Source organism: Epinephelus fuscoguttatus, linkage group LG4 (assembly GCF_011397635.1).
Source record: "Epinephelus fuscoguttatus linkage group LG4, E.fuscoguttatus.final_Chr_v1".
Taxonomy (NCBI): domain Eukaryota; kingdom Metazoa; phylum Chordata; class Actinopteri; order Perciformes; family Serranidae; genus Epinephelus; species Epinephelus fuscoguttatus.
Genome location: NC_064755.1, coordinates 46,678,122 through 46,691,964, shown reverse-complemented (window position 1 = coordinate 46,691,964; position 13,843 = coordinate 46,678,122). Strand labels below are relative to the sequence as shown.

General features: G+C 45.0%; 1 protein-coding gene across 1 annotated transcript; it reads right to left on the bottom strand.

Annotated features, from left to right (window-relative positions):
• Window positions 1-6,742: 6,742 nt before the first annotated feature.
• On the bottom strand, window positions 6,743-13,402 carry LOC125887863 (uncharacterized). The gene is made up of 10 exons (XM_049574946.1): window positions 13,173-13,402; window positions 12,912-13,050; window positions 12,635-12,762; window positions 11,339-11,522; window positions 10,871-11,254; window positions 10,479-10,825; window positions 9,983-10,106; window positions 9,591-9,665; window positions 8,608-8,760; window positions 6,743-7,102 (listed from the first exon to the last, which is right to left on the bottom strand). Exons 1-10 carry the CDS (start codon window positions 13,400-13,402, stop codon window positions 6,899-6,901), a joined length of 1,968 nt encoding a protein of 655 aa, XP_049430903.1. The 3' UTR covers window positions 6,743-6,898.
• Between the last annotated feature and the right edge of the window lie 441 nt (window positions 13,403-13,843).

Genomic DNA, 13,843 nt, shown 5'->3' with positions numbered 1-13,843 from the left:
ACAGACATAAACCTACTGTGAAGAGACACAAACAGCTACACAAAAGGGGCAAAACAACCAACAAAAAAGGAGAGAAAAGCAGCACACAGTCTGTGTGTGTTGCTCCTGTGTAAGAGAGGTCAGTGTATCCTCACAGGTTCATATATGTTACAAAAACAGTTTGTATGATATCCTGTGAATTTGCACCTCATGGATGACGTCACCTCCTCAACGTACAGTTACATCATTAATATAAAGTTACAGAGGTCAGGTTTAGGAAAAGGAGCACGGAGAGGATGAACCTTAACATGACTCAAAGTTCACACGGATCTGAACATGTGACTCCAGGAGAAAGACCCATCCCCCACCCCAGCCTGCCTCCTTACAAACACTCAGACTGCTTCCTGTTTACTGTTGTCAGCTCATTGGTCACGTGATCACAGCCTTTTAAATACGTGGGATAAGTATGAATTTGTGTGCGTTGCTTTTTGCAGGAAAACAAAGGAAAAACCTGTGAGAGCAGCCTGGAGAGGAGGCGAGGCCCTCTGCATGTCAGTGTCTCATGATCCGCTCGGCGTGTTAGTGACACATTTTCTCTTTGCAACTGGTTTTTAACTTGACTTTTCATTTCTACAAGAAATCTTTGGACACCACCGTCAGATACGTCTGCAGCTATTTCTCAGTTTCTAACAAGTGATCAGTGACAGTTTTTCCGTCAGCTTTGATTATAAATGTTAATAAAATCATCAATAATGATTCTCAGTGTGGTGATCCATCAGTCATAGATGTTAATAAGATCTTTATGAACTGATGTGAGTCTAACAGGTTATCAGAGGGTCTGTCTGATGAATTCAGAGTCAAGACAGTTTGATGCAGGTTTGATGACATAGGATTTTCCACAACCTGGCAACCCAAACGTTTTTCTTATAAATAAAGTTGTGTTGAATGATTTAATAACCATTAATGAAGACATTAATAAGTGCTTCGTTATAAAGGCTGATTTCATCAGAGGGTGCTCCAACCTGTCATTACTTTATCCTGTTATATCACAGCACTGCAGCTGTCACATAAATCTGACATGTGGTGAAGTAAAAGTAAAAATCCTAAAACTCAAATCAAAACTGAGCTCAAGTCCCAGAGTCAGTGTTTGTTACGGGACGTTTAGCTGCAGCTGTGAAGCTTTAAAGATAAAAGATAAAAACAACTGAACACTCTGAGGTGTCGCCGGTGATGAAGTTTTATTTTGAAAGTTTCTTGAAGTGGAAATTACTCTGTTGTCATGTGATTGGTCAGAAGCCGAGCGTCATTTCATAAAGACTTTCTAAATTTCTGTGTCCACACAGAGACACACTGAGACACACAGAGACACACAGAGACACACAGAGACACACTGAGACATACTGAGACATATTGAGACATATTGAGACACACTGAGACACACAGAGACACACTGAGACACACTGAGACACACTGAGACATACTGAGACATATTGAGACACACTGAGACACACAGAGACACACTGAGACACACAGAGACACACAGAGACACACTGAGACATACTGAGACATATTGAGACACACTGAGACACACAGAGACACACTGAGACACACAGAGACACACAGAGACACACTGAGACATACTGAGACATATTGAGACACACAGAGACACACAGAGACACACTGAGACACACAAAGACACACAGAGACACACTGAGACACACTGAGACACACAGAGACACACTGAGACACACTGAGACACACAGAGACACACAGAGACACACTGAGACACACTGAGACACACTGAGACACACAGAGACATACTGAGACACACTGAGACACACTGAGACACACAGAGACACACAGAGACACACTGAGACACACAAAGACACACAGAGACACACTGAGACACACTGAGACACACTGAGACATATTGAGACACACTGAGACACACAGAGACACACAGAGACACACAGAGACACACTGAGACACACTGAGACACACAGAGACACACAGAGACACACTGAGACACACAGAGACACACTGAGACACACAGAGACACACAGAGACACACAGAGACACACTGAGACACACAGAGACACACTGAGACACACTGAGACACACTGAGACACACAGAGACACACTGAGACACACTGAGACACACTGAGACATACTGAGACATATTGAGACACACTGAGACACACAAAGACACACAGAGACACACAGAGACACACTGAGACATACTGAGACATATTGAGACACACTGAGACACACAGAGACACACTGAGACACACAGAGACACACAGAGACACACTGAGACATACTGAGACATATTGAGACACACAGAGACACACAGAGACACACTGAGACACACAAAGACACACAGAGACACACTGAGACACACTGAGACATACTGAGACACACAGAGACACACAGAGACACACTGAGACACACTGAGACACACAGAGACACACAGAGACACACTGAGACACACTGAGACATACTGAGACATATTGAGACATACTGAGACACACTGAGACACACAGAGACACACAGAGACACACTGAGACATACTGAGACACACTGAGACACACTGAGACACACAGAGACACACAGAGACACACTGAGACACACTGAGACACACAGAGACACACTGAGACATACTGAGACATATTGAGACACACAGAGACACACAGAGACACACTGAGACACACAAAGACACACAGAGACACACTGAGACACACAAAGACACACAGAGACACACTGAGACACACAAAGACACACAGAGACACACTGAGACACACTGAGACACACAGAGACACACAGAGACACACTGAGACACACAGAGACACACAGAGACACACTGAGACACACTGAGACACACAGAGACACACTGAGACACACAGAGACATACTGAGACACACAGACACACTGAGACACACAGAGACATACTGAGACACACAGACACACTGAGACACACTGAGACACACAGAGACACACTGAGACACACAGACACACTGAGACACAGACACACTGAGACACACAAAGACACACAGAGACACACTGAGACACACTGAGACACACAGAGACACACAGAGACACACTGAGACACACAGAGACACACAGAGACACACAGAGACACACTGAGACACACAGACACACTGAGACACACTGAGACACACAGAGACACACAGACACACTGAGACACACTGAGACACACAGACACACTGAGACACACTGAGACACACTGAGACACACTGAGACACACCCGGCGGTGACACAAAGACACAAAACTCCAGCAGCGACAATAAAACAACACAGAAGGTCTGAATCAAAGTGTTTCATATTTAAAGTAATTTATTGTCTCACTCTGTCTTCATTTTGTCCGTCTGAGCAGGACTGAGAGACAAAACCACCGTCTGCAGACTGAGAGCAGAGACATCACTGTGTTTCATTTATTGTCATATCAGTAAAAGAAAAAGCTGTGGTGCTTTAAAATCACTGTGATTTCAAATCTTTAATGAAAAAAAAATCTAAAAGCTTCAAACTCTGAGATACGAGCTCGCCCCCTGGTGGACGAGTCAGGAACAGCAAACAACAACCCTAAAAGAATTCAGCTCAGAACTTTATTAGGAACATCAAGAACCTGAACAGTAATTAAAAATAACAAATAAATACAAACTACATTTGATTAAAGGGAGAAAGAGGAGAGGAGAAGACAGTCGGGATATTTAACATCTGAGTATTCAGACACAGTCAGAATCAGACGGGTCCACAGAGGTGAGAGTGACCGGCTGCCATCTTTAGTACAAACTGTCTCTCTGAATAGTTCATCTTTTCTAACGATTAAAAAAAGAGCATTAAATCAGACGAGCAGGAGGTGGCAGGAGGAGGATCGGGAGGTGGATCTGGAGGTGGCAGGAGGAGGATCGGGAGGTGGCAGGAGGAGGATCGGGAGGTGGATCTGGAGGTGGCAGGAGGAGGATCGGGAGGTGGATCTGGAGGTGGCAGGAGGTGGATCGGGAGGTGGCAGGAGGTGGATCTGGAGGTGGCAGGAGGAGGATCGGGAGGTGGATCTGGAGGTGGCAGGAGGAGGATCGGGAGGTGGATCTGGAGGTGGCAGGAGGTGGATCTGGAGGTGGCAGGAGGTGGATCGGGAGGTGGATCTGGAGGTGGCAGGAGGAGGATCGGGAGGTGGATCTGGAGGTGGCAGGAGGTGGATCGGGAGGTGGCAGGAGGTGGATCAGGAGGTGGATCTGGAGGTGGCAGGAGGTGGATCGGGAGGTGGATCTGGAGGTGGCAGGAGGTGGATCAGGAGGTGGATCTGGAGGTGGCAGGAGGAGGATCAGGAGGTGGCAGGAGGTGGATCGGGAGGTGGATCTGGAGGTGGCAGGAGGTGGATCGGGAGGTGGATCTGGAGGTGGCAGGAGGTGGATCTGGAGGTGGATCGGGAGGTGGCAGGAGGTGGATCGGGAGGTGGCAGGAGGAGGATCAGGAGGAGGATCGGGAGGTGGCAGGAGGAGGATCGGGAGGTGGCAGGAGGTGGATCGGGAGGAGGATCGGGAGGTGGCAGGAGGTGGATTGGGAGGAGGATCGGGAGGTGGCAGGAGGAGGATCGGGACTTTCCCAATGTAACCAAACACGCCTGCAGTGAATGAGTGAAACAAAGCAACAACGTCTGAGTGTTTCTCAGAGAGACTGATCAGTGTGAGCGTCGTTCACTTCAGAACTTTGACACCACACAGCCGACATAACACACGCTTCTGACAGGTGAAGTGTCTCTGCTGCCGCCAGGCTGTCGTCATGTTTCACCTGCTCATAAAACTAACTCAAAATCTTTTATTCCCTCTGTCCTTTAAAATTACTGTTAATATTTATTCTTTATCTCTTTTATCGATGATTGTCTATTAACTCATTTTATCATTTATACAGCAGATCCCTTTGTTCACTGAACTTATTTTTTATTACACATGTATTTATGTGTCTCCATGTTACTGTGTGTTACAGTCTGTGTGCAAGTTGTTCAAACAACTGCTCCTGATGTCCAGATTAATAAAGACGTCTGAGTCTGAACGTCTTCAGAGTCTCTGAAGGTTGAACTGGTGAATGAGATGTTGTCTAACAGCCTGTACTTTTTCTAACTGTGGGTTTTTCTTTGTACTCGTTCTCACTCTGTTTGACTGATCGATGGACTTTTTCTTTTCATCAGTTACTCATATTTTTAATTTGAGGAAGCTGACTTTGTTCTCTCTTTACTTAAAGGTGGAGACTCCTCAGAGATCAACAATCACCATCCCATTTTCAAACTTTAGGTTTTGGCTAAGGTCTTTGAATCTCAGGTAAATTTACAGTTAAAACTTTTTTTGTTTCTTTGATATAAATATTTTAAATGATTTTCAGTCTGGTTTTAGAGGTGCACACAGCACCATTACTGCTGCTGTGGCTGTGACAGATGATGTTGTTGGACAGAAAACAGCGTCTTTGCTGGTGAATCTTTGAGACATTTGATCCAGCGGACCACAGATTTCTCCTGAACAAGCCGATGAACGCTGGTTTCTGTCTTCAGGCTGTTCACTGGCTCCAGAATTATTTCACAGATCGTTCTTAGTGTGTTAATGCAGGAGATCATAATTAAGAATTTCCTGAAATAACTAAAGGCGTCCCCCAGGGTTCCATCTTGGGACCTGTTATGTTTTCTATTTTTATAAATGCTTTGGTAAAAACATTCAACCAAAAATACATTTATATGCAGACGACACTGTCGTTTACACACATGGTTCCTCCATAATGCAAGCTGTATTTCAGAAAACAAAGTTTATGGTATTTTCAAAAGCTTGCTAACAGTTGCTTTTGATTTTAGCATTTTCACTTCTGACTGTAAATCCATTGAAAGACTGTCCTGATACATGTACATGGGTTTATGGGTAAATTACAAACATTCATGTCATGTACATATTGCTGCTCCAATCTGGAAGCTTAAAGTGAAGACTGGTTTTTATTTTCAAAATAAGAAAAAACTTGCACACATGCAGCCTCCTTCATTGTATGTAGCCTTGAGTCAGTGCACCATGCGTCTCTACATTTTATTCTACAGTCCCTGAGTCATCACTGCGTTCTTCATGATTTGGTGGGTTGGACATCACTGACCACTCGCAGCCAAAAGCACTGGTATATTTTTATCTGTAAAGCAAAATCCGTCCGGCCGACCTCCGCTCCCATCTGTGTGTCAGCTCTGGTAGTTTCCAGCTCCAGGTGGTTGTTTTTCTTAATGAACCCCAGGTTTTAACAAATCTGAGGAAATCTTCATTCTGTTCGTCTGTGCACCATTGACGGCGAACAATCTCCAAAAAGCTCTAAAATTATACTCTTACATTCAGTTTCACATATATATCATTAAATGATTCTTTGTGACTGAAGGCAAAAACAAACTTGACCTTGTTAAAAAACAAATATGTCCATGTGTAGATTATGAAAGTGTAAAACAAGTTTGTCTGAATTCACATATCACCACATATTATTCCTGCATCACACCTGCACTGTGACCCTGATTTAACCTCAGTTAATTTATACTAAAGTCACAAATTAACAAACGTACAGGAAGTTTCTAAAACTGCACTTTTTCAAACATGCGTTAGACAAACAGGAAAAACTTTAATTCACATTTCACATTTTCAATTCACATCTTTAAGAAGATCAAAAATAATATGAGAAATTAGCATTTGAAATTTTGTTATTCTAAAAAACTAAACAGCATCAATCCATTAAAAATAAGTTTCTACCTGAAATATGAAAAATGACTGAACCTGATGAGTTCCCCTGAACGTCCTTCTCTTCATACAAAACTCCTGTTTTCAGAATAAACTTTAAACTCTATTAAAAAGCTTTAAGGCATCAACATACAGAGCGTCTCTGCAGGTGTTAGTTACAGGTAATATTTTTTCCCCTTGAACACGAATCTCCTCTTCCTGTAGTTCTCCTTCCTCTTCCTGCTGAGCCAGCGGAGGCGAGCTCTGTCCGTCCGGTCCTGGCTCGCCGACTGGAACGTCCGGTCGGGAAAAATCTCCTTCAGTTTGTCCAGGAAAAACACCTCCAGGCTCCGACCGGCCTGAGCCACCTCCGAGTCCGGCTGCACGGTGGAGAGGGACAGAAATATAAAATCACAAAGTTCAGAGGTTTTTTTAGTTTAAATTCAGAGATAACTTCTGACACCAGACTGATCAGTCTCTTTATTCGCTATGACATAAAGCACACCAGTAAATACCTGACTGTGAATTTAGAAGCTTTTATTTGTCTTAAAAAAGACGGTTGTTAACAATGGCCACAAGTCGCCCTCACGGCCTCGTTGTGTTTCTACTCACACTCCTGCACACTTTTCTGACTCAAACTTTACAACATGTAGATTCATCAGTTCATATTATTTTTTAATTGTAGTGAGGTTGGAAGCTGAGTGACATGACATCAAAGTCATGTGACTGTGGCGTAGTTTAGTCTAACGTTAGCTGGCGGTTACTTCATCTTCATCTTCTAACCGCTTCATCCTCTTGAGGGTCGCAGGGGGGCTGGAGCCTATCCCAGCTGACACTGGGTGAGAGGCAGGGTTCACCCTGGACAGGTCGCCAGACTATCACAGGGCTGACACATAGAGACAGACAACCATTCACACTCACATTCACACCTACGGACAATTTAGAGTCACCAATTAACCTGCATGTCTTTGGACTGTGGGAGGAAGCTGGAGCACCTGGAGGAAACCCACGCTGACACAGGGAGAACATGCAAACTCCACACAGAAGGGCTCCCACGCCCGGGATCGAACCGGCAACCCTCTTGCTGTGAGGCGAGAGTGCTAGCTGGCGGTTGCATTTAGGCTTAAAAATAATCATGAAGTTAGTCTATGAAGATTTTCTTACTGAACAAAACCAGTCACAGAGTTTATTTTCTGCAATAATCAGGGTCGGACTGCATCACTGCAGCTCTCTGTGAGGAGCGAGACAAAGATCAGACTGCTGATGTGGCGTTAATGAGCTTTGAGAGTTTTAAACTGCAGATGACGACTCCGTCTGATGTTGGTGATCCTCTGACGTCTCATCAGAGTCAACTTTTATTTTGTAGGTTTATTTATGTCCAGATATCTGAAATCTAATGACATCTGCCTCAAAGCTTGTGAGACCTTAGACTTCTGTGCACTGGTTTAACTAACTTTAGGGATTTATTTAGCATGAGACCAAGATAACTTGGAAGAAAGCCTTAACCTGGACTTAAAAGAAAATCTTAACTTAAGGTTTTTGTGCAACCCACTGATTTTCACAGTGTCACAGTGAGCGTTAGCATTTAGCTCAATAAGTATCACTGTGTCTAAGATCGTCCTCACACAGCTGCTGCTGTGACTTGTTAGACGTCACCTGAGACCTCCTGTCAGACGGAAACTCCCTGTCCGTCCCTGACTGATCGTCCATGTCTGTCCCTGACTGTCCCTGTCTGTCCCTGATCGTCCCTGTCTGTCCCTGACTGTCCGACATGATGAAACCAAAAAGTGTCTCAGTCCTCTGCCACATGTGGATCTGATCCCCACGCAGCAGAAATCATTTAATTACACTCAGTAATTAAATTAAAGCGGTGAAATCCACTCACGTAATTGAAGGTAGCGCAGTTTTTAAACATCAGCAGGACGTCATCAACAAACTGCTCAGCGGTGAAGTAGTGCAGCGTGTTGCTCTTGTCCAGTTTCCTGCGGATCAGCGACAGGTCGATGGGCCTCTTGATGATCTGGTAGTAATTTCTGGCCTGAATTCACAGAGGTTATTAGATCAGTGAGGGAGAGACTGTTTTCATTTCATCATGTTGTTATGACAGAAAAGTGGAACATGTGACATGTCGAGGACGACACGTCTCAGACAGGTTGATTTAACCCTTTAAACACACTGTTTCACTTTGAGCCTCACGGGTTTAAATGAGGTCTTTGTTATTACTAAAACATTTTAATAAGTTCCTTTGGATTTACAGTAAAATGAAAAGATGTAGAAGATAAAAACAAAACATTTATCATGTACACGACTCTTTACATTCAGTTATTGATGAACATTGAACATTTATATCATATTTATTTTATATTTTATACATGTGGCACCAGAAGAAGACGTTGGCATCATTTCTGCAAATCACAGATACATTTACACATTTCATATGAATCATATCAGTGTTTCTAAAGTGAGGCAGTATCTGAGCTGACTGTGTCATCGGCAGGTGGAGGGGATGGTGGACAGTGAGACACCTGAGAGACGCCTGCCAAGCTGCAGACACTGTTCAACACCAACTAACTACATAGTCAGCTGTTTTTATTGAGTCTTCACTGCGCCTCCGGGCGGCAGTGAAGGCACCAAACGTTGTTATGTTGTTGCAGCCTGTCACTGTGTTTCCAGCAGGGACAGGGCCACGAAAAAGTGTTTGTTTTTTATCGAGACATCGTCACGTTTCATGCTGGGATAGTGAAAAGTAGATGTGTTCCTAAGAGACGTGTAATTATCATGACAACTGATTCTTTCAGCTTTGCTCTGATGAATGTTTTTCAGCTGTGTCAGTGTGACGTGTCTTTAATGTGAATCTGTTGGACTGACCAGGACGCTGACGGGTTCATGGAACGGAGCGCTGAGGGTGTGACAGTACAGCAGAATGGTCAGCTTCTCACACCTCTGTACAGGAAACAGACAGACACACAGGCACACAGACACACAGGCACACAGACAGACACACAGACACACAGACAGACACACAGACACACAGACAGACATATAGTCACTGAAAACCATCACTTCACTGTCAGAGACAGAATAAATTAAAATAATTTTCCTGCTTCATGATCAAACTTTGAATTATTGATACCTGTCGTTACACTGAGTGAGTTTATGACTGTTTTCCCACAAACTGATTTTCTTCTTCTCTTTATGTTGAATTAAAATAAAGAAGTGAACATTAAACATGTGACGGAGGTCAGACAGCGTCAGCTCACCCTCTGGTCCTGATTGGACAGTGTGTACGGAGCTTTGACTCCTCCACAGGACGGTTTGTTCTCACAGTCGTACGTCTCCACAGGCTCCTGATCACCTCTGCACAGCGTACACGCCCAGTCACCTCTGCACGACACACAGCACCTCCGTCACATTAAATATATATCTTTACACAGAGAGATGCATCTGGAACTTGCTCTGTATTCTTTAATGAGGATGTTATTTTATCTCCACTGAACTCTGCTGTTCCAAAACACAGTGAAATCGTCTCAGTGAGGACACTGACTGTGTGCAGCTGATGAAGGTGAGGTATGATGAGTGTGTCTGTGCAGCACTTACAGGGGGAAGCTGATGAAGGTGAGGTATGATGAGTGTGTCTGTACAGCACTTACAGGGGGAAGCTGATGAAGGTGAGGTATGATGAGTGTGTCTGTGCAGCACTTACAGGGGGAAGCTGATGAAGGTGAGGTATGATGAGTGTGTCTGTGCAGCACTTACAGGGGGAAGCTGATGAGCGGAGGAATGTGACAGGACAGGTGGTAAACTTTGGGACAGCGGTCGCAGCAGAGCAGATCTCCTCCGTTCAGACAAACAGCACAGAAATCTTCACTCTCCATCTCCTCAGTCCCTGATCCAGGACCAGGCCTCTGCAGGGATGACGACTCCTCCTCTACCTCCTCCTCCTCCTTCTCTACCTCCTGCTTGACCTGAGAGCTGTAGAGATCAGGTTTCTGATCTTCACCATCGTCCATCTGAACTACTTCACATTTGGTTTCATCCTCCAGCTCCCCAGTCTCTGATCCAGGTCCAGGCCTCTGCAGGGACTCCCCCTCCTCCTCTTCTACCTCCTCCTCCTCCTCCTCTTCCTCCTCTTCTACCTCCTGCTTGACCTGAGAGCTATAGAGATCAGGTTTCTGATCTTCACCGTCGTCCATTTGAACCACTTCACATTTCATCTCATCCTCCAGCTGCAGAGGTGGATCCGCTTGGTCTGCGTCTGGTTCTGGATCCAGCTGGATCACCATGGTCTGTTCAGGATCTGGATCCAGATAAAAAGTCTCAGTTTTCCCAACAGGGTCCCACTCGTCAGAGTCAAACAGGATGTAGGTCTGATCTGGATTCGAGTCGCAGTCGAAGCCTGAGTCCTGCTCTGGTTCTTCAGAGGGCGAGCTGTCAGGACAGATCGGTTCGGTCCACGAGGTCAAGGTGAGCTCTGATTGGCTGAGATCAGACTGAGGTGATGAAGTGTTGTCCTCGTGGTGACTGAATCCGTTCTGCAGACAGAGAGGAAGGTGATGATGAAGATGAGCACATGTTAAAGGTGAAAGTTAAACATGTGCAGACGTTCATCTCTGTACCTGCTGAGGTCGATCCACACAGGAAGTGAGGTCATGGAGTTTGTCTCGTGTTTGACATGGCAGTCTCACCAGAGAGACCACAGGCTGCAGACATGATAACCACACAGACCGGAGGTTCAGACGCTCCAGGGTCACCACAGGTATGAAGGAGTTACCCAGAATCCTCTGGGCCTCCGGGTGAATCCTGGGGAATAAATGAAGGTTTGATCAGAGGAGAAATATTTTATATCTCTTTATTTTATTTTATTTTATTAATGTATTCTTTCTTCTCAGAGCTGGAGTTTAGCAGTGATTAGCTTAGCTTAGCGTTAAGACTGGAAACAGGAAACAGCGAGCCTGGCTCTCGCTAAAGTTTGAAATGAAAACCCACCAACACCTTTAACGCTCACTGATCAACCTGTCACTTCCTGTTTGATGAATCAAAACAATAATTCAGAACCAATCATTCATGGTTTTAAGAGGAGTCACATGCCTGACACAGCTGCACATGGAGCCCAAACATGTTTGATTACATTGGGTGTCTACACATAAACGTCATGCAGAAATGACAGTGACAGGACTTAGCAAAGGCTTAATTAACATATCAAAATCAGAGGTGCCTGTAGAGTCTACAGCCAAGAAACCTGTCACTGCAAACTGTCGCCCAGCTAACTGTCTCCAGTTCTTATTGAAAAGGGGTGAATGTGTTGGGTGGTGGTTGGAGAGGTCAAATCACTGTTATGTGGAGAGTCTGGTCAGAACTCTGGGTTTGCTTTTACAGACAGGTCCTCCAATAATCAGACGTGACTGCAGAGACGAGTTCCTTTATCTTACTCTGAGTCGGATGATGGGACTTCTAAGCTGAAGTGGTTTCACTTCTCATGAACCAAGTCCAGTTCAGACCAAAGATTGATGATGAGACGAGTTGAGACAAACAACTACTGTCAATGCTCTGTTCTGGAACGCTGTAAAAAGCTGCTGGTTGACAGGAAGTGACCACCATGAGACGGCGTATCATCTCTAGTCAACAACTCTCTGTGCTTCGTTCTGATTTGCAGCTTTTCAGACTTATTTTGTGGCTGAATATAATTTGTAGCTTCTTAAAATCTGATGAGGATAGTGACAGTGAGATACTGGCTACAGCTGCATTTGTTGTAGTGATGAAGGTGACGTGCTTTAAAACCAGCCGCTGGCCATTTGACCAGCTGAGTGTCAGGTGACACCATCAGCCAGCCTGAGTCGAGCTCAGACCGCTGACACTTTTTCCCAAATGTTATGTTCTCAGGTGAACGTGTTCTCAGTGTTCCTTATTCTTACCTGATTCTCTTCAGTAAAGCTGTCATGTTTCTTCCAGGCTGATGTTTCTCAGGTGAAGGCGGAGCTGCTCTGGTGTCTCTGTTGCAGGACTGATCTGACTCCATCTCACTGAATCCAGACCTGCAGACCTGTTTGAAACAAGACAGAGATTTAGAGTCATTCTCATCAGACAGGAAGTTGAAGCTGCTCTCTTCCTGAACACAGTAAGCTTCCTTCAGCTGCTGTGAAAACCTTCTGCTCCATCGTTACTCTGTCGCTCTGTGTGTGTCTGTATTACATGTTGTGTCGGGATCCTCGGCTCCTCTGCTGTGGTTTCTGGATTTGAACCAGTCTCTGATGACACAGCCTCCAGAGCCTGCTGTACTCTACACCTGGTTACCCTGGGCAACAGGGTGGCCCGCCTCTGGAGGACGACTCTACAGGTGAACGAAGGATGACAGAAGGTACAGAACAGAGACACTGAGTCCATAACGATGATCAACACAGCATGAACAAGATACAGGACTCAGGTTAAAGCTGCATTATAACTGAATCTTACCTGAGTGTGATGTCAGCAGGTAAAAACCAAGATGTCTGCTGCAGAGAGCAGAGAGGTGAGTGTGAGCGGAGGACGAGAGGGATGGCGCCGTGGTCCAGTATCGGGGGGACAGGGACGACGTGATTGGTGGAGAGCTGATTCTCGTGATGTTTCAGATCTGCACAGCAAGTGTTTCCTTTAACGCCTGGACTGATCACGTGACGCACCGAGGGATTACACGCTGAAAGCATGGAGGACAAACTGCAGCCATGAAGCATCAGACCCTGAAGTCTGTCTGTCAGTGACCTGGTGGACGGTGTGATGGAGCTGAGTCCACATGAGGAAGTTTATCTTTCCTTCAGTTGGACAGACAAACAGTTTTTTTTTTTTACTCACAGTGTTTCTGACCAATGAGGATGCAGGCTGCCGGCTATGAAACTGACTCAAGATTTGAATAACAGACCAACTGCATGTAAATGAGCCTTAACTCTTAATGTGCCTTTTTCTAACTCTTATGCACCAGCCAGAAGCAGCACTCCTAATTTCATTGTTATCTGCACAATACAACAACATTAACGGCTTTCTCATCTGATTCTAACACCACACTGTGCAACAGGTGGAAAAGTCCTGCATGGTTAAAGTTACTTAAAGATAAACTCTGCAGCAGTGTTACAGCAGCGACCCCTGACAGT